The sequence below is a fragment of the Nycticebus coucang genome, chromosome 8, assembly GCF_027406575.1.
Source record: "Nycticebus coucang isolate mNycCou1 chromosome 8, mNycCou1.pri, whole genome shotgun sequence".
In the NCBI taxonomy this organism is placed as follows: Eukaryota; Metazoa; Chordata; class Mammalia; order Primates; family Lorisidae; genus Nycticebus; species Nycticebus coucang.
The window spans coordinates 82472088-82494142 of record NC_069787.1 but is presented as its reverse complement, the minus strand read 5'-3'; the positions used below and the strand labels follow the sequence as shown (position 1 = coordinate 82494142).

Sequence of the window (22055 nt, the reverse complement as noted above, 5' to 3'; positions counted from 1 at the left end):
AGATTTCAAAAAGAGGCTAAATAAGAGGTGATGAGAATTCAAGCTTAGTATGTAGCAATGCTTTCAACATCACTTGTACAAACAAATCATACAACAAATTGTACGAACAAATCTGGGAAGAAACAAACTCAGACTGATGCTTCCAGACATATAATAAATTCTAGATGCTGGAAGCCACTCACTTACCTAAACCACAACAATGTCTGATTTGGAGGACTAAGTTTGATAGACAGCAACACATCTATTTTCAATTTAAGGGCATTATTTTTGTAATGTAGTGAGTTCCTAGCATAAACAAATGTTAAGAACTGTTTTTGGTTCCTAAAAAGATTAGAGGTTGACTTGTTTAACTGATGGCTTCATCTGGGGCTGTTAACAACTCACAATGGGGTCTCCTAAGGCCTGACAACATGATTAAGTTTGTGGGAGGGGTCTTTTCTCTTTGTCCCCTGAACTAGGGCATATCCTCATATGCCTCTGATGAGACAAGTAAATAAACTATACAATTAAAAACAGAGCTCTGAACAGAGGTAAAAATATGCTATTTTGCAAATATATCCCATCAGTGCCTTGTGTCTAAAAAACATGATTCAAAAATGCCAAGAGCCCAGGAGCAGGAATGTCTGGAGATTCATCCCCTGGCTCCCAGCACAGCATAAGCCCGTGCAGGAATGGCTCCCCTGGCAAGGGATTCACTTTCCAACTCTAGCCAAGGCCAGGACCCAGAAGTACTTGAAAAGTGAAAAATGAGAAACCGTGAATTTTCAGAAGGTTCAGCTAACATTTGAGTCAAGGGTTCAATGGGTCTTCATTTGATCTAAACTAATTGTGCAAATCTTTTTTCCACTATCAAAGAGGTGTGTGCTCTCTTTTCTGAAGCTGGAAACAGGAACTGAGTTCTCATTTTTCCATGCCTGGGCTTTGGCTGAAAACCTACCCCAGTTGTTTCGGGTCCCTACAGACCGCAGCCACAGCCCTGCTTTCCAACAATGCCAGCAGCACTGAGAGGCCCTGGGCTTCACCCAGGCAGACTGTGTAGCTGTCTTGATGGTTACCTGCCTAGTCCAGACCACTGCAGACATCAGGCAGGGCAGCCTCTGGCTCTGCAGAAGGAGTTAACAGAAACAAGCAAAGCCAGTGCCGACTGTGAAGCTAATCTGAAAGGCAGCCCTCCCATGAGCTAGGGCATGGGACACATCTGGCTGTAACCTCTGGCCCAGAAGCTTCTGGTTAAGATTTTAATCCCAGGAACCACACTGGCTGCTACCATATGGCATTCTGGAGGGGTGGGGGTAGAGGTAGGGAGTATATGATATAAGGTATACAGAATGTTCAAAGAAATTATGGGGCTTAACTTGTCAAACTTCTTGTGTTATCTACCAGGTGGGTGGGTAGCTGGGATGGAGGAGAAAGTAAGAAGGGAGGAGGCTGAGAGTCACTGCGGCTAGAGCTTCATTCTGCTTTTCTTTGAAGGGGAGGCGCAGAGCCCCCAACTCCTGGCTAGCTGCGTATACAAGTGAAGCCCAGTGTTCCACTGGAGGGCACCCCTGTGTTTTGGCAACACAGGACCAGACTACTTACCCGGTGATGGATGTGTCCACTTCATGCATCAGCGGCACCATCAGAATGAGGGTGTTGTCATGCAGGGATTCAGAGCGCTCCACGTTGCCACTGTATGGGGAGAGGAGAATAAATGAACACTGACCAACACTAGCTATCTGGCCGTGGGCTTTCTTTGCTTCACCTTAGAGTTCATTCTCCAAGGGCAGTCAACACCTCATTGTCCTCAGTTCTCGTTTTGGTCCCTGTACAGAGTTAGAATGCACTCTACGGTCTTACTTGTGTCACACTAACAAAGGTGTGAGGGCAAGTAGTTTATTTGGGAGGCAACCCCAAGAAACACTAGTAGGGAGTAGAGAAGGGAGAAAAGGAAGGGATAGAAATTAATAAAGGTGTGCTGTCCAGGAGGGCTGTGCTGTAGGCAGTGGGGTTCAGCGTCAATGGGGCCCCCGGGACGCAGTGCCCATCTTCCCAGCTGAGGCGTGGGTGGGAGTGGGGCCTTATCCACTGACTCCAGGGAGCTGCTGCTGCTGCTGAGACCCCTGGTACCTGCTCTGTCATGCAGGTGAGTGGGCTCTGGCCAGTGTAAGCCTCAATGGTGTGGCAGGGGCTAGGAGCTGGATGCTGTCCAGTAGGTGTGGGACAGTGAGTGCTGGGGACCTATGGCTGGGATACCTGCTTCATGAGCTACTTTTGTAAGTGCTGATTCCATGAAAACTGGGCCAGTAAAATTACAGCATTGCCGCTGAGAAGGCAGTTGCTGGACCTCAGTGGCTGTTTCCTACCTAGAGGGATCACTCATCTCCCATGGACAGCTAGGCCCTGGAGAGAGGCCGTGGCCAACCTTGCCACTACACACATCACGGGAGCTGTCACTGCAGACTCTGGCTGCAGTGTGACCAATAAAGCACCCACTGAGAGAGAGAAAGCACAGAATGGGGACTCCTGGGAAGCCACTGTGGAAAGGGGAACACAGGAGAGCTGGTGCTGGTGAGCGGCTGCTGTGTGTCAGGGATATGCCGGGCATTTCTCAGCACGACCGCCCTGAGAAATCAGGGCAACACCGAGGGACAAGGACTCCCTTCCTTTGACAGGTGAGAAACAGCTCAGATAGGTTAGGTAACTTGCCCAAGGCCCCACTGCAAACCAGAAAAGGCTGAGATTCCAACTAGCTTAGTTGGACTCAAAACCAGAACTCTTTCCAAGATGTTTCCTCCTCTTGATACCAGATTGATGGGCAGTGGGGAGGGAGGAGGAGAAAGAAGAGAGGAGAAGGGGCATAGGAGGAAAGAGAAGACCTAGCTTCCCTCTACTGTTTTGTTAAATTTCAAATTTGAATTATGATTGATTCCAGGAAAGTGATTTCCTTGGGAAAGGGCTTGGCTGGTGGATGCAAGCTGCTGAATCTTGCACACACAGCTGGTTATGCGAAGTAATTGGGGGATCCCAGCCAAAAGCTGAGTTCATCCTCCAGTGGTAGAACATAAGAGTGCCCAAGACCCACTAAGTTTGGTTGTAGCTGATCCTGACCTCTTTACCACACCATTCCCTGAACATCTACAGAGTTCCTGTCTGCTCTGTGCCCTCTTGCTACCCCTTCCAAGCCCTGCCCCACTGCCTTCCTCTCCCACCCAGCAAGTGCTGAAGGGCAACAGTGCTTAAATAGCTCTCACATCCCCTCTTCTCTTCTCTCCCATTGTTCTGGAACAATGGTGCTGACCCAGGTCCCCTCATCTGTCTTCTGCCTGTGGGTGACATCATTCTCTCACGGGGCAGCCACAATTTGCAGAAGCAGCAGGATCAGGTGCCCCCACAGCCAAACTCCCTTTGCCCTTCCTTTCCCAGGGGCTAATAATGCTTCAAAATCACAGATGTGGGCAGATTGGAGGCAACTCCTCTGTGGATGGGATGGCATCACCCTGGCCCACTCCCTCCCTGACCCAAGCATCCTACCAGATCTTGCCCTGACATTTGTATAGGGGCTGCAGCCACCAGCAGCTCAGGCCTGACAGTCTCATCTGTCATCGGGGACTGCTCCAGAAGGAGCTAATTTGAACAGATGAGATAAAGAGGCCAAACATCAAAAGGCTCCCAGTCATTCCGCGAGCTCATGAGCTGGGATACTTTCCAGGGGTCTGCAAAGCCAGGCTCATTGGCTGCTGAGAGGAGAGGTCTTGAGAAACTGTTCAGTCTCAACTTTATATTCTCCTAAATCTACAAGTAGGCAAGAGACCTTCAAAGGGTGGTGATGGAAGAAAGGAACGATAGATATCTTAACTGTGGCTTTCAAGATAAGGAGCTCTAAAGATCTTTCTTTTCAGGCAGAGAGTCAAGTGGTGTGGGTGCCCTCTGGGGCAGTAAGACCATATTTTTGCCAGTCTGAAAAGAAATGACTGCCTGAAGAATTCTTTTGTATGTTTAAAAGATAATACGGTCTCCTTAACAATTATGATTCAATAAATTAGAAATTCTCATATTACTGAAGCTATAAATACGAGGCCTCTCCTGATGTTGTATAGCAATGTAATATACCCAAAGGGGCATTCTTCAGTTCAGTTAGGTTCTTGGCATTTTCTTACCTGCCCAGCATTGGTAAATACTAGGTGTGTAACAGTGTTTATTGAGTGAAAATGTTCCCAGAACAGAGTACGGGATCAGAAACAGAGTTCCTCAGCCTTGGCTACTCATTAGAAGCACTTGCTGAGCCTTTCAAAAATCCCAATGCCCCTGTCTCACCCCAGACCTGTGAGGTCAGAATCTCTGGGGCAGCCCAGGCATGGGAATTTTTAAAGCTCCCCAGGTGGGGCGGCGCCTGTGGCTCAGTGAGTAGGGTGCCAGCCCCATATACCGAGGGTGGCAGGTTCAAACCCAGCCCTGGCCAAACTGCAAAAAAAAAAAAAAAAAAAATAGCCGGGCATTGTGGCAGGTGCCTGTAGTCCCAGCTGCTTGGGAAGCTGAGGCAAGAGAATCACATAAGCCCAAGAGCTGGAGGTTGCTGTGAGCCGTGTGATGCCACGGCACTCTACCGAGGGCAGTAAAGTGAGACTGTCTCTACAAAAAAAAAAAAAAAAAAAGCTCCCCAGGTGATGTCAATGTACACCCAAGACCAGTGCACCATGGTCCATGGACATGTTATTCTAACAGACAAATCTCTCATGATTGTGCTATTTGCTCCCTGCCCACTCTGACCCCTCTCATTAGCCTCAAATGAGGCTGAGAGGCAGGAAGTTTCCTCTTGTTGATGAGGGAACTCTCCTCTGTGTCATGTTTCTTCCCAGGAACATTAGCTGCTCCAGGTGTGGAAGGATTAAGAGAGCACACTGATGAATCTGCTCAGCCATGGTGAGTTTTCTCTGAAGCTGGGAAATGGCGGGAGAATGAAAATTTTCATATTTGAATGGGTATCCCTCCTACCTCATTACATTCAGCAGTCTCATGCTCTGTGGCCGAGCTGTGTCACTCCCTCTTCAAAACTTTCAGTGGTTCCCACTCTCATCAGAATGTAGTTCATACTTTCTGAGGCTACTCTGTCATCGTAGTCTAGCTCCTCTAGCCTCATCTTCCACTGCCTAGAGTGCCCCCCAGCCTTTTCCATAGAAGGCTTGTGAATCCCCTTCCAAGGCCCACTCCTACATGGGCGAGACAGAGCGTGTTGCACCAAAGCCCTCTCTCACTGCTGTATCTGTGTGGCTTCAGCCTAAAAACAAAATACAATGTTTAAATGCCACCTCCCTGGGGAAGCTCTTCTGGATTTGAACAATGAGAATGGATTCTACCCTCTCTGTGCTTTGCATATCTATCAGATTATAGTCATGGTTTATGTGAACATAAATTATGTGATCTTAAAAATAGTGTGAAAAGGAAATAACCAAATCCTGTGGACCAGTAAAAACAAGTGGCTAAAAAGACATTAAGACCACTGGCATAACCAGAACATGAGCTGCAGATAATAGTATTGTATTGATGTTAAATTTCCTGAATTCTATAACTATACTATAGTTACTTAAGAGAATAGCCTCATTCTTGGGAATGCACACTGAAACATTTATGGATCAAGGGGCCTAATTTCTGCAATTTACTTTCAGATGGTTAAGAAAAAAAATTATATATAGAAAGAGAATGATAAACCAGATGAGGCAAAAATGTTAACACTGGATGAATCTGGATAAAAGGCATATAGGAGTCCCTTGAACTATTCTTGTAACATTTCTGTTAAGTTTAAAGTCATTTCCAAATAAAAGTTTAAATGAAAAGATTGCCTTGGGTATCGAACCACCATCCCAATCAAAGCTCGCGTCTCCCAATTCACCCACCTATATAACTCTCCCGTCCAAGCTGTCAGCCAAGATGTCCCTTCAAAGCACGTATGAATTCTGGCTTGAGAGGGTATAACTCCACTAAGGCCCTCACAGACACTCATGGCTACACTGGAGAGGGCAGGCACATACTTGTAAGGGGAAAAGCCGCCATCACCCATCCCCTTCCCTATCCATAAGCCCTCTCTCGAGGGGCAATGTTTGGGCCCTCTGCCGACAGGCTTGGCCAGGCACTCAGCCTGCAGGTATTCTTCCCCTCCATCAAGGCATACAGTGGCATGTCTACAAGCAGCAGCAGTCCCAGACAGACAATGCACAGTAGACATCTGTCTGATTTGGGAAACAATTGTTCAAGTGGGAACTGACAACTGACAACTGACAACTGACAGGTCCAGACCCTGCCTCTCGTCACCTGTCTCTTCTCATCTGTAGAATCATCACCTCTGGCTGATGGGTGCCCAGCCCTCCCAGCTCAGTCTGAAGTGGTGGGTGCAAAGAGAACTAGGCAACCTCCATTCCTGTGAGATACAATTCCATTTTGCACTTTGGAGCTTTATCACTGAGTAACCATTTTTTTTTTTTTTATCTTGGCATCCTGGGAGTCATCAAAACATGATGAGGATGTGTCCTTTTCTGGTCTCATAAATCTTTTGTCTTTGGAAAAAAAAGTTTAAAAGTCTCTTACCTCTGAGCGGTAACAATGAAACTGAGAACTTCCTCTTCCCCAGATAGGTGGCTTGTATCAAAGATCATGCTGAATTCATACTTGAGGAAAAGGAAAGGACATTTAGTATCAGAAGGCATTTTAAATTTCTTTTTTCTTTTGTTTATTAAATCATAGCTGTGTACGTTAATGCAATTATGGGGTACAATGTGCTGGTTTTATATAAAATTTGAAATACTTTCATCAAATTGGTTAACATAGCCTTCACCTCATTTTTTTAGTTATTGTGTTAAGACATTTATATTTTACTAAGACACTTAGTAGATTTAACATGTACCCTTGTAAAATGCACCATAGGTGTGGTCTCACCAATTTTAAATCCCACCAAATTTAAATTGCATTTGCTACTATCCTCTGTAGTTTATGACCACTGGAAGCTCATTTGCATGACAAGTTTTATTTTTCATGTGTATCCACACAGCTTTAATAGTAAAACCAACCCAGAAGCATACTCTGGCCAGAGCCTCACTGCTGCTCCTGTTCAGCCTGAACATACCAACTTTAGGAAGTTGATATATTTTCACTTTTAAACCAGGACTTTTAAAATTTTATTCACACATTATATCCCAATTTTTACCACATCTGCAAATCATAACACCTGTGATATTTGCATTATATTTATGTTGCCTTGCTCTTCTAGTTTAGAGATTATTTTATAAGGACAACTTATATCACTATCATAGATTAGGAATCCAGGATCACTTGCCAGAAAGGCAAAGTGGTCATAAAAATAAATACCAGGAAAATAAAGCAATCTCAAATGTTTTGCCTGCTAAAGCCTCTAAGCCTAAGACTTACTCTACCTTTGATAAAAAGGGATATTGGCTAGTGATAGGGAGATCTTAAAGATATGTCAGCACTTTTGGATCTTGGAGGCTTTATCCTGGGTATGATTAGTGTTGAAATGAATTAAGTACTGAATGTTCATATTTCCCTCAAAATCATATGCCGAAGCCTTAACCCCCAGTGTGATAGTATTTGTAGGTGGGGCCAATGGGGGATAATTAGGTTTAGACTAGGTCATGAGGATGGGGCCCTCATGATGCGATTAGTGCCCCTGTTAGAAGACAAAGATTTCTTACTCTCCTTCTTCAGGTGCACACACCAAGGAATGGCCATGTGAGCATAAACAGAGAAGGTGTTGTCCACAAACCACAAAGAGCCCTCACCAAGAACCGATCTGCCAGTACCTTGATCTTGGACTTCCCAGCCTTCATAATTGGCAGAAATAAATGCCTACTGTTTAAGCCACCCAGCCTATGGTAATGTGTTATAGAAGCCTGAGCTAAGGCCAAAAAGTAGTAACTTTCTCACAGTTAGAGTCAATGATTTTTAGTGCTGTGTCTGTATATCACCTAAAATAATCTCATGAACCACCTAAAATCATCTTAGTGCACTATTCCTGGGGTGAGCATCCTGTGATTTTGGGAACACTTCCCTAAGCAAATGTTTTATATCACAGGCCATGTATGGGAATGTGGGAGGCATGCTTGGGTAGGGGTTATAGAACCAGGCTCCACCAAAAACTCACTATATAATCTTGGTCAAGACATTTAATCACTTTGCATTTCAATAAAAAGAGGAGGTGGGACAAAATGGTTCTTAAATTCCATCAAACTCTGACAGACTATGACTTACTTAATATCTAAATATTTGTGTTTCATTACAGCAAATTCTAGGCAATGATCTGAGTTTTGCGACACTGTGTTCTGCTGAACTGAATGTTTCCTGAAAGCAATGGATATTGGACCATTCATTGGGCTATAGTCTATAGTGGACCCAGACATCCCTTTCTAGACAGAAATTTCTATTGCAGTGACACTTGTCAGCTTGCAATCAGGGTGGCATGGAGACTGGGCAGGAGGCAGGGCTGCAGAACATGAAGGACTGGAGAATCAGGATCTTGCCCCCTAGAGTCAGATCTGGAAAGAGATCTGTATTAAATCAACACACTAAAGCTTAAGGGGAGATAAGAAGCCAATGATATGGATGAGAAGCCAACATCAGAGGTAGAGGCCTGAGAGAAAGGACAATCAGAAACTGGACGGGTTGGCCTTGAGAGACAGAAGTGTGCAGCCAAGCAAAGTAAGATAAAGTGTAGTCATGAGGCTTAGCGGGTGGTCTGATGCCTGAGGATCCTCAGGTCAGGGGGGCAAGGGAGTGCAATCTGGGTTGTGGACAGAGGAGGTCCCATTGCTGCTGGGTAACATGTTGGGCTTTCTCTAGGAATCAGCCCTAGTCCCAAAGCCCCAATTCACTCCCAGATTTGTCTTGTTGTAGGTCTCAACATCTGTACGTAGGAGGAAAGTGGTAGCATTATCAGCTGGGAAAAAAGTCCAAAATCACAATGTTCATACTTGTGTTGGTTCTATGATTATTTTGAAAATTAATAAATTTTGACTAAAGTTAATACTCCACTAAAGATGACAAGACACTTCTTAGGCTAGGTTTGTGAGGAAGGCTGAATTTTACAAGGAAATGGCAACTGTTAAAGTTTTTCAATTAAGTCTAATTTCTATTGCTCAAAAGATTTCAATTAAATTTGTGTGTGTGTGTGTGTACCTTATATGTTACTATAGGCAATGATGTACATGGTTTAGGGTCTTCTTTGTTCATCTTCACACTCACACTACCTGAAGTCTAATGGGACTTGGCCTATATTCTGCAACCCATTTTCTAAGAGCAGCCACTTCTTGAGGATTCCCTTCTCCTCAGGTGAATGTGAGTAGAGCCAGAAGATTGAGGAATCATGGACCTAAGAGCCACCGTAGACTGGAGCACGTACTGGGGCTGATGGGTTCAAGTGATTTGCTAGGAAATGAACAAACTTCTCTCTAACTAGGACATTCTCATCATTGGTTTACAAGACACTTACTAGGCACTAGGACAAAAAAGCCTTAGTAATTAAAATGATATGATTCTGTGACTTAGGCAGGATAGAAGTATGAAGTCTTTACATTTTTAGGGGGGAAAGAGGTAGACAAAGGAATAACAAATTTCCTTAAATCATGGCAGGGAAAATAGCTTCCATTTCAAAAGGCAGACCTGGTCCCTTAGATTCTAGTTTTGCCACCAAAACTTATGTCTTCTACCTATCTTTATATCTCCTGATAATGAAAGCACATGCTAGAATGCTCCATCAGTGTCTGAATATGCTGTACTGAACTATTTTCTGAGCATAGAATATCTGTCTCCTTTTAAATTCCACAGTGACTGCAATGTCTTCTACTTTTTTAAAAAAGTGTACTATAATACAGTTATTTATGTTTTGAGAATTTTGTGAGGTCTCTTCAGAAAACTGTGAGTGCCAGGGGACCAACAAGGTCAGGACTGTAGGTCACCAGCCCAGACCTTGTCTCCTCCAGAGTTGTCTGAGGGACTCAAAGCAGCATGGAATGTTCCAGGAAAAACATTTTAGGAAGGCCAACAAAATGCTGCTTGCCAAAGTGCATAGGCCATGATGTGTCTTTCATGTTTGAGGTATGTGGATCAAAGAGAAAGACCACATGACTGCAGCCTCTCTGGAGTATCAGGGACAGGAGCGTTGCAGCGCTTTGGTGGCCACCTCAGCTGCTGCAGGAGGCACAGGTATGGGAGGAAACTTCCTTGGAGAGAATAGTTGTAGGGTCAGTGGCTGGTGGGAAGGGCTGGGGCTTATTGCCCAAGAAGGGTCATGACTTTGTCCCTTACCTTTGACTTTGACCTCATGAAAGGAAATCCCACACTGCATTTGAGGAAGTCTGATTCTAACAGCTCACAGGAAATTCCCATCTCCTCCTGAAAGAGAAAAAGCACCAACAGATGGGCTAGTTGAACGAAAAGCAGATGTGTGGGAGTGGCCTCAGGAGGTAGCTGAGTCCTTTAGAGCCACTGCAGACAGTAGTTGCCAGTGGCATGAGGAGCTGACCAAGCCAAGTACCCATCCTCCTCTGGCTGCTGGCCTTTCCCCTGGGTTCCCTAGAAAGCAGGTGCAGAGGAAAAAACCACTCTTCATTTTTAACTAACACTTTGGGGCTATCCTGGTGAACTGAAGTAGGCCTGGGTGAGCTGGATTTGGATTAAAATGCAACCAAGTCATCTTTCTGGTCCCCTTCCCCTAAGCCTATATCCTAATCCTGCCTTTCAAAATCTTGGTAGTTTAGGAGAGGCAAACTCTAAGAAAAATCACACCAAGAAAAGAGACCGCTTCTTGTTAAAACCTGAAACAACAAAGGCTGAGCTGTCCCCACCCCGGAAGTCTTCCTAGGATATGGTATAGGTAAGCAGAGGTTTCCAAGTGTAGCTAGGCTATGCTGAACTCTGCATACAGTGAGCTGCTTGGGAGAACCAGGAGAGAGGGGCTGCAGAAGGCTGCTGTCTGTCTACCCAGGCATGTGGCTTCCAGCCAAGGTCAAAGGAAAGCCCGGAGGCTATTCACAACCCAGGAGGCCTCTATCAATCACTGAAGCCAAATTAAGACTTCTAAGGGGAGATGGTATGTTCAAAGACTTTGGAGTGGGAGAAGGTACAAAAGTCCTCCAATTTCCTAGACCTAGATTTCCGCTCACACCATTTCCAGTCCTTTAGAAAGGTGGAATGAGATTTTTTTTTATTGTGTATCCTATTGTTAAAAACATGAAAATTTACCATAATATGTCTATCTCAATCATATACATATCCTAAGATTCTATTATATTATGAACATTATTGAACACACAAAAAATGGAAGTGATAAAAGATAAATAACTAATCCATGGGGTTAGAAGTCAAGATAGCAGTTGGGAGGTAGTAAGAGGAAGGGGCTTCGTGGGGTGCCAGAAGGTTCCCTTTCTTGATTTGGTGCTACTGTCACAGGTGTGGTCACTTTGTGACAATTCACTGGGCTAGGCACTTAAGGACTTGTATACTTCTCATGTTTGTTAAATATCAATACAACTTAATTTAAAAAAAACCGCAATAAAACAAAACAACCCCCCCCCCCCGACACCAAAAAAATACAAGCATGATACTGGCACAAGAATAGAGACACAGACCAGTGGATCAGAACAGAAAACCTAGATATAAAAAAATCTTCATATTGCCTTCTGATCTTTGACAAAGCAGACAATAACACACTAAGGGAAAGAATACCTATTCAACAAATGGTGCTGGGAAAATTAGCCACATGTAGAAGGCTGAAACAGAATCTGGACCTCTTATCACTCACAAAAACTAATTCATGATGAATAACAAATTGAAATCTAAGTCATAAAGCTATAAAAATTCTAGAATAAAATGTTGGAAAAACTCATAGATATTGGCCTATGCAAGGAATTTATGAACAAAACCCTAAAGGCAATCATAGCAATAAGAAAAATTAACAAATGGAACCTAATTAGATTAAAAAGCTTCTGCACAGGTAAGGAAACAATAGAGCAGACAACCATCAGAATGGGAGGGAATATTCACATGCTATATATATCTAATAAAGGGCTAATAACCAAATCTATAAAGCACTCAAGCAAATCAGCAAGAAAAAAAATCAAACTATCCCTTAAAAAGTAGCAAAGACATGAACAGAAAGCAGCTTTTCAAAAGGAACACAGACTAAAGCTAATAAAAATAGGAAAAATGCTCAGCGTTTCTAGTCGTCAGGGAAATGCAAATCAAAACAACAATGAGGTATTACCTAACTCTAGTGAGAATGGCTTTTACAAAAAAAAATCCCCCAACAACAGATGCTGGCAAGGATACAAAGAGAAAGGAACATTTATATACTGTTGGTGGGACTGCAAACTAGTACAACCTTTATGGAAAGTTGTATGGAGACACCTCGTAGCACTAAAAGTAGACCTACTAGTTGTATATTTACCATAAGGAAAAAACGTCATTTTGTCAACTTTTTGACACTTTATATGTCACAAAGTGGCATGCACATTTTATATGTATGCCATGAAGTACTACTCAGCCATAAAAAATGGTGAACTTTTGCAACAACCTGCATGGAACTGGAGACCATTCTTCTAAGTGAAGTTTAACAAGAATGGAAAAACAAACACCACATGTACTCACTATTAAATTAGAATTAATTAATCAACACCCATGTGACTTTCGGTAATAAAACTCAGTGTAAACCAAACAGGTAGGAGGCTGCAGGAGGAAAGGGGCAAATTCACACCTAACAGGTACAATGCACACTATCCAGGTGAGGTTCACACTTATAACCGTCTCAAACTGTACAAAGCAATTCACATAACCAAAAATTTGTACCTCTGTAATATTCTGAAATTTATAAAAAACCAAACTTTCAGCATCCAGTCTTGAAGATAATTGGCAGCCTCTTTAAAGATGCAAATTCCTAGCCAGGTATGGTGGCTCATGACTATAATCCTAACACTCTGGCAGGTCAAGGTAGGAGGATCACTTGAGCTCAGGAGTTCAAGACCAGCCTGAACAGGAGCAAGACCCCCCATCTCTACCAAAAGTAGAAAAATTAGCTAGGTATCGTGGTGGGTGCCTATAATCCCAGCTACTTGGGAGGCTGAGGCAGGAGATCAATTAAACCCAGGAGTTTGAGGTTATAGTAAGGTCTGATGACTTCATGCACTCTAACCTGGGGCAACAGAGTGAGACACTGTCTCAAAAAGCGCATGCAGATTCCTGGGTCACAACCAGTTGACTGAGGAGACTCAGAGGTTGAAGGGTCTTGGGTGAGCAGTTCTGATAAAAGGTAAGTGATAAAAGGACTGATTCCACTTGATGCAATGATGCCTGGAAGCCAGTGTTGTGAGCTTTCCTTTCTTCAGTCCCTTCTACAGGCTGTGGAGGAACCTTCTGAAAACATGCCTGTCCACACCAACAGAATGAAGCCCCAAATCCCAACTCTGGCTTCCATTTTGGCCCACACTTTCCTGTTATTGTTCCTCTACTCCCTGCCTGAGGGCACATGTACATTACTGTTCTACAAATGCTCTTTGCTTGCCATCACTTCCACACCTCTGTGTAAGTCATTCTGTCGGGATCACTTTGCCTCAGCCCTTTCTCCCAGGTTTTCTTCATCCATCTTGCCTCCAAACCCTCATGGGAATTAAGTTCACATATGTTAATATGGAAATGGCACAGAATTCAGAAAGGACCCTCAGTGTCCACTGGGCAGCTGAGTCATCAGATCACAAACTGAATTCAGCACTGGGAACACAGGTGTGAAAGATAGTTCCTGTCATTATAAAACTCAGAGCTTAGGAGGGGGAGACCTCCCGGCAGAGAAATAGACAATTTACATGGCAGTGTGACACCAAGCATGAGGGCTGCTCTTGGACCTAGAAAACAGGTATTAGCAATTTCAATAAAGAAAACAGGGATTAATTTCTCAAACGGTATCTCAAGACCTGGCACTGATGATTCACCATGGGGTGTTTTGCCATCATCCTCTTTGCCATATTCCTCCTGCCAGAAGTGATGGCCACAATTGGCCCAAATAGATGCTACTCTAAATTCCAGCCTATTGGCCTGTGAAAGTAAGAAGGAGAAGGCCCAGGTTGTGGGTGACCTTAGTTCTTTTGGTTTTCCTAGGACAGTCCTGGTTCATGTCTCTCATCCCCAAGTAATTACTCTTCACCAATGAGGCTCCTGGCACTGAAAGCCAGGAGGAAGTGCTAGGCATTGCTCCTAGGTGGGGAGAGGGAAGGGAATAAATAGAAGGAAAGGGGAGTCTCACTGTTCATAAATCTCGTCTCAGTCCATACTAAGGAAGAGGAAACTGCCTTAACTGCAGTTTATAAAATCTGTAAGTTTATAAAATTCTCCCTACTGTCAGGGGAGCACTGTACCTCAAGGCAATACGAGTGCCCCCTTTATTCTCCTGGTTTCACATTGTGCCCAGGGCATAAGCTTAAAAAACAGGATCGTTGTGGAATAATTACTTCCTTGGTAGCCAGGGAGGCACACTATTCATAGAAAAACCCAGAATTTTAAAACTTTAAAAAATTAACAAAAATCAAATTCGATTAAAAAATCAGTTTTTAAAGACTGAACCACAAGACTGGAAGTGATAAAAAAAATACAGCAGTGTCGGGGCGGCGCCTGTGGCTCAAGGGGCTAGGGCACTGGCTCCATGTGCTGGAGGTGGTAGGTTCAAACCCAACTCCAGCCAAAAACCACAAAAAAAAAAAAAACACAAAAATACATTCAGTGTTTTTGGAAAGATGTTTGGAGAACACTTAGAGATCTAAAAATAGATCTGCCATTCAATCCTATAATTCCTCTACTAGGCATATACCCAGAAGACCAAAAATCACATTATAACAAAGATATTTGTACCAGAATGTTTATTGCAGCCCAATTCTTAATGCTAAGTCATGGAAAAAGCCCAAGTGCCCATTGATCCACGAATGGATTAATAAATTGTGGTATATGTACACCATGGAATATTATGCAGCCTTAAAGAAAGATGGAGACTTTACCTCTTTCATGTTTACATGGATGGAGCTGGGACATATTCTTCCTAGTAAAGTATCTCAAGAATGGAAGAAAAAGTATCCAATATACTTGGCCCTACTATGAAACTAATTTATGGCTTTCATATGAAAGCTATAATCCAGTTATAACCTAAGAATATGGGGAAGGGGGAGATGGAAGAGAGGGAGCGGGTAGGATGGGCGGACGGAGGGTGATTGGTGGGATTACACCTGTGTAATCTTACAAGGGTACATGTGAAACTTAGTAAATGGAGAATACAAATGTCTTAACACAATAACTAAGAAAATGCCAGGAAGGCTATGTTAACCAATGTGATGAAAATGTGTCAAACGGTCTATAAAACCAGTGTATGGTGCCCCATGATCACATTAATGTACACAGCTATGATTTAATAATAAAAAAATACAGCAGTATCTCAGGATTATAAATTCGAAGTCCACAAATCAGTAGCCTTTGTTTATGCCATTAACAGCCAAGATAAGAAGCTAATCAAGGACACAATCCCTTCAGGGTAGCTTCAAAAACCTAGGAGTATACATAACAAAAGAGGTGAAGGACCTCTACAAAGAAAATTACAAAACCCTAAGAAAAGAAATAGCAGAAGATATTAATAAATGGAAGAACATACCATGCTCATGGCTGGGAAGAACCAACATTGTGAAAATGTCTATACTTCTCAAAGCGATCTACAGATTCAATGCAATCCCCATTAACATAGCATCATCATACTTTCAAAATTTGCAAAAAATAATTCTTTGCACAGAACCAGAAGAAACCCCATAGAGGCAAGTCAATTCTTAGTAATAAAAACAAAGCTGGGGGTATCACCCTACCAGACTTTCGGCTATACTATAAGCTTATGGTGATCAAAACAGCATGGTATTGGCACAAAAATAGAGACACAGACATTTGGAACTGAATGTAAAGCCATGAGATGAAACTAACCTCTTACAGCCACCTGATCTTTGATAAATCAAATAAGAACTTACACTGGGGAAAAGAATCCCTATTCAATAAATGGTGCTGAGAGAACTGGATAACCACATGTAAAAGCCTGAAACTGGACCTGCACCTCTCACCACTTACAAAAATTGATTCAAGATGGATAAAAGATTTAAATCTTAGGTATGAAATAATAAAAATCCTCAAAGTGTGGGGAAAACAAAGATACAGGCCTGGGGAAAGATTTTATGAAGAAGATTTCCACGGCAATCACAACAACAAAAATCAACAAATGGGGCTTAATTAAACTGAAAAGCCTCTGAACAGCTAAGGGAACAACAACCAAAGCCCACAGACAACCTTCAGAATGGGAAAAGATATTTGCATATTATGAATTGGACAAAAACTTGATAACTGGGATCTACAGAGAACTCAATCAACAAAAAAAGAGCCAACAATATCCTTATATCCATATATCACTGGGCAAAAGACATGAATAGGACCTTCTCTAAATAAGACAGATAAATGGCTAACAAACATATGAAAAATGTTCATCATCCCATAGAGAAATGCAAATGAAAACCACCCTGAGATATAACCTAACCCCAGTGAGAATGGCCCACATTACAAAGTCTCAAAGCTGCAGATGCTGATTTTGATGTGGAGAGAAGGGAACACTTTCACCCTGCTGGTGGGACTGCACGGTGTACAGCACACTGCTTGGGGGTGGGACACAATTATAAGAGGGACTTTATCTAACAAATGCAATCAGTGTAACCTAATTCTTTGTACCCTCAATGAATCCCCCAAAATAAAAAATAATAAAAAAATAATTTTTTAAAAAATCAGTTTTTATAAGACTCTCAGCTGTCTGGGGATATAGACCGGTGAACAAACTGTCTATCCATTGTCCTGACTACCAGACAGTGAAGACATCTGATTATCAGATTCAAATATAATGCACATCTACTATAGAATAAGACTTCAATCTTGCTGCAAAAGATGCAGGCTTTCATGAAGTCAGTGAAAGTAATGTTGAAAAGCTGATCAAACCACTGCAAAGCCACTTATAAATCTGGACTGGCAGAGTTACATCAGTTAACTGTTTAAGAAGTAAAAATTATCCTAGATAACACTTTAAGATGCTTCAGAACACAAAGATTAAAACAAGAAAGATCTAGAGAAGCTCTACAGAAGAACAGACTGTTGTCAAGGTGATATTTTTGTGATTATATTAAAAAGGCAAAATATGAAACAAAGGATTTCTCTAATCACATAGTAGGAAAATTCACATCCCAAAGCTGCCTATCCAGTACTCAGTCCCTTCTTTTGTTTCAGAAATTAGAGCTCCATTATTATTATTATTATTAAGACAGAGTCTCAAGCTGTTGCCCTAGGTAGAGTGCTGTGGCATCACAGGTCACAGCAACCTCCAACTTTTAGACTCAAGTGATCCTCTTGCCTCAATTTTTCTATTTTTAGTAGAGACAGAGTCTCACTCTTGCTTAGGCTGCTCTTGAACTCTTGAGCTCAAGCTATCCACTGCCTTGGCTTCTCAGAGTGCTAGGATTACAGGTGTGAGGGGCTCTTATTATTTATTTATTTTTTTTATTAAATCATAGCTGTGTACATTAATGTGATCATGGGGCACCATACACTAGTTTCATAGACTGTTTGACACATTTTCGTCACACTGGTTAACATAGCCTTCCTGGCATTTTCTTAGTTATTGTGCTAAGACATTTACATTCCACATTTACTAAGTTTCACATGTACCCTTGTAAGATGCACCACAGGTGGGCAGAGGGAGGGGGATTGGTGGGATTACACCTGCAGGGCTCTATTATTTTAAAGATGATTAAGCAAAAAAGCTTTTGCCTTGGGTCTATGATATTTTTGACAATTACAATTATAATTTTACAAGTGCTGTTGAATGTGAGGAAAATAAACCACGTATTTTCATAATTTTTTAGTTTCAGTTTTCAAGCAAAGTCTTTTTCTTTTTTAGAGACAGAATCTCACTTTGTTGCCCTTGGTAGAGTGCCATGGCGTCACAGCTCACAGCAACCTCCAGCTCCAATTCTCTTGCCTCAACCTCCTGAGTAGCTGTGACTACAGGCACCTGTCACAAAACCTGGTTAGGTTTTCTATTTTTCTATTTTCTACCTGGGGTCTCACTCTTACTCAGGATGGTCTTAAACTCCTGAGCTCAAACAATCCACCTGCCTTGGCCTCCCAGAGTGGTAGGATTACAGGTGTGAGTCATTGTGCTCAGCCACGAAGTATGATATTTTCAACTTAAGATGGGTTTATTGGGGATGTAACCCCATTGTAAGTCAGGAACATCTGTGCATTATTCTCAAGATCAGGAAATCATCACTTAACATTTAAAAAGATCCAATAATTAAAAGCATACTTGGTCTGAACATATTTACTTCTGTATTCTCAGTGCCTAGCTCTAAGTTTGTCACTTAGTAGCTTCTGAATTTGCATTTATTAAATGAACAGGTCTTGGCTTGTGGGGGATTCAGATGAAGGTACTGAAAGAGGAAGCTCTTTTGCTGGCCTGTAGGGCATGAGAGATGCTTGCCTTGGCAAAGACCTTCTCTTTCCAAGATATACCTTGGCTGCCCCATCCCTGGAGTTTGACCAGCAGAGCCAGGCTCTAGCCTTGTTTGTAACGTGTGGTGGTTAAAAGAATTAGATAATGAAGTTAGCAAGCCTCTTTGGCCCTTGGGCTCCTTCCTTCCAATCATATGAGCATTTGACTTCAGTCTGGAGTAGGCCTTTATGTGCTCACCAATGCAGCCCTCTTTGGAAACAGAAACTCTGTGAGGTTGGTGACAGGCTAATGCTCAGTGTCACGCAGAGTTTTAAGTTCAACTTCCCATTTTCTAGCTCCCACATGTGTTTGTCACACTGAAGATGACCCTCCTGGGCCCACATCTGGCTGTCATTCTCACCATTTGGTGTTCCTCTTACACCCCTCCCTTCTTCCAGGCACACAAAGCATGACCCCTGTGAGCTGGTAAAAGAGGCCTCCAACCTCACTCACTCAATTTAGAATTCAGGCACACCTTGGACGTGCTTCATCTCTCACTCAGTAACCAACTGAGGAGTCAGAGGTGAACAGGAGTTCTCAGTAACCTGGCCCAGTGAGTTAACAGAAAGAGAATTTATTCCCAGAAAACACTTACTGGCGCCACTCCATGATGAGTCAGCCTGGGCCTCACTAACACAGAGTCCACTTCGGAGGGAAGTCCTCTGGGACAGGGCCCACAAAATGCCGACCCATCAAGTAAATCACCTGGACTCGCAGCATACAAAGTGTACAGACCTTGGTGTCAGTGTCTTAACTTTCATTACTGGCTTGCATATCTCCCTACTATGTGCCATCAAAGAAATTAACTGTCATTTTCTCAAGCCTCCTGTTTCTCACCTGTAAAATGAATTCCTAACACTGGTCTTATAGGACCGCTGCTGGACTGCCAGTGCTGACGGCCGTAGGATGGAATACCAGACAGCCCCTGCTCAGGAATGGCTGACTATGGGCCTGGCAGTGCTTTAAATCCATTACCTAAGGACTCTGCAGTAGCTTCTGTTTTTATTCCCACTTTACAAGGAGGAAACTGGAATGCAAAATGAGTTATATTGCTTGCCCACGGTTCCCAGCTGGCAAATGCAGCAGCTAGGATTTGTGCTAGGACCATCTCTTCCCAAAGTCTATGCTTATAACTGTTCTCTGCATTTTTCCTTGGAGGCCCCCTTGGAGAGGACTTACACAACATCCATCTATACATCCATTCACTTACCAATCTTCTAACCAACACTCAGACACAGAACAGGGGAGGAGAACACAAATGAAAGATAAGAAAGATTTCTACTTCTGAGGAGAAAGCATTTTGTAAAAAATAAATACTTGAAATTAGTGCATTTTAATACAGGGTTAAACCATGGGTTTAATAGGATCCAGGCTGCAAGGGGATTGCTCCAAGAACTCATAGCAGGGTGCCACCTTCTTTGCCTGGTGGAGTAAATAAACCAAAAAAGGTAACTCTGGGGTTGGTCTTGAAAAATAGGAATTTGTCTCATTTGGGAGCAGCACTGTGCTGGGAGAGGCAGTGACCAGGGACATGGTAGGAGAGGGGGTGAAATGGAGGGGCAGGTGTTCAGGATAAGGTAAGCACAGGGTGGCACAGGGAGAGAAGGTACCAGGGGAAGTGGCAGCCCTGGTCCCAGAGGCTGCATGCTGTTCCCTGCCTTGGTCTGAGCTGGCTATGCAAGCTGTGAAGCTGGCTTTCAAATGACACCGTATGAGCAGCAGATCGAGCTGTGAAGAGTGTTCATCTTCTGCTCACGGGAGAATACTGAAGTCAGAAAGCCAGGATGTTCATTCGCAATAAATAACATAGCTGCCCTATGGGTGCAGCACGGGACTCCTATCAGCAGGGCCTTGGAATCTCTGTCCTAGAGGCCACAGGGGAAGGCAACTGCAATCAGAAGGTTGGTTGGTGAGTCAAGGAACAATTTGACATTTCGTGAACATTTTGTTCATTAACCTACTGAGGAGATATTTACTGACTGCTGCCCCTTATCGGGTTGTATTGTAGGTGATGGGGTTACAGTGGCAAATATTGCCCAGCCTTCCCAGCATGTGTTCCATGGAGGGGTATAGTAAAACATAAACAAAAATAAACAAAAAAAAAAATTAAAAGGAAAATTAGAAATAATTACAAAAGAACAAAATAGATAATCTGGACATCATCAAATTTTAAAACTTTTGTGTTTCAAAGATACCAAGAAAGTGAAAAGACAACCCAGAATGGGAGGAAATTTTTGTAAATCTTATGTCTAAAAAAAAACAAAAAAACTCTTTCAATTCAATAATAAAAAGATAAATAACTCAACTAACAAATGGGTGAAAGATTAGAATAAACAGTTCTCAAAAAAAAAAATACGTGCAAACGGCCAATAGCTACATGAAAAGATGCTCAACATCATTATTCTTTCGGGAAATGAAAATCAAAACCACAATAAAATACCACTTCACACTCATCAGGACGTCCACAATAAAAAAGACAAATAACAAATGTGGGCAAGGATGTAATGAATTGAAACACTTAAACACTGCTGGTGGGAACGTAAAAACACATAGCTGCTTTGAAAGGCAGCCTGGAAGTTCCTCAAACGGTTAAACGTAAAGTTACCATATGACCCAGCAATCCCACTCTTAGTTAAATACCCTAGGGAAAGGAAAACATATGTCCCCACAAAAATTTGCACATAAACGGTCACAATTCATAACGGCCAAAAAATGACAATAAGCTAATTTTCCTTAAATAATGAACAAATAAACACAATGTGGTAAATCTGCACAATAGAATGTCATTCAGCCAGGAAAAGGAATGAAGTCTTGATACATGCCACTACCTTGAAAATGAGTGAACCTTGAAAGCATTATACTAAGAGAAAGAAGCTAGTCACAAAGGACAGGCTCCATTTCATATAAATGATTCTAAAATTGATGGTGGCAACAGTTGCATAGCTCTGTAAATATACTAAAAACTCCTGACTTGTATACTTTAAAAGGGTGAGTTGATAAGAGGGACTTTATCTAACAAATGCAATCAGTGTAACCTAATTCTTTGTACCCTCAATGAATCCCAAAGAATAAAGTAAATAAATAAATAAATAGGTAAGTTGTGTGGCATCTGAACTATATCTCAATGAAGCTATTAAAAATAATTACAATCTGGAGGAAGCAAATAGCTGCAATATAAGAATGGATCAGAGGGAGCCAGTGGTGGGGAATGTGAAACAATGAGCAGCAAAACTTCCCTCCCTTCATCCCTCAAAGAATCCGAGGGAACAGAGCCTGAACAGATAGTCAGCATAGACCCATGAACTAAAAAGCAATCATACAGAACCAGAGCGCACAGTGACTCTAGCATTGATGCCCAATCTGGCTGCTAGCCTGGCAAGGCTGGGGGAGAGTGTGATATAGACCCTCTGCTGGGTAGGAGATGGCAACCAATAATCTGAGGGCGCCAGAGTGGTGACCCACACACAGAGGGGAT

General features: G+C 42.6%; 1 protein-coding gene across 4 annotated transcripts in view; it reads right to left on the bottom strand.

Moving 5' to 3' along the window:
* ITGA9 (integrin subunit alpha 9) overlaps positions 1-22055 on the bottom strand; it is a 458012-nt gene that overhangs the window by 78236 nt on the left and 357721 nt on the right. For all 4 annotated transcript variants that reach the window (XM_053599997.1, XM_053599996.1, XM_053599998.1 and 1 more), the window contains 3 exons: positions 10291-10377; positions 6562-6641; positions 1582-1671 (listed from right to left, as the gene is read on the bottom strand). In XM_053599997.1, coding sequence (XP_053455972.1) covers positions 1582-1671; positions 6562-6641; positions 10291-10377 — 257 coding nt within the window. The remainder of the gene's footprint in view (positions 1-1581; positions 1672-6561; positions 6642-10290; positions 10378-22055) is intronic.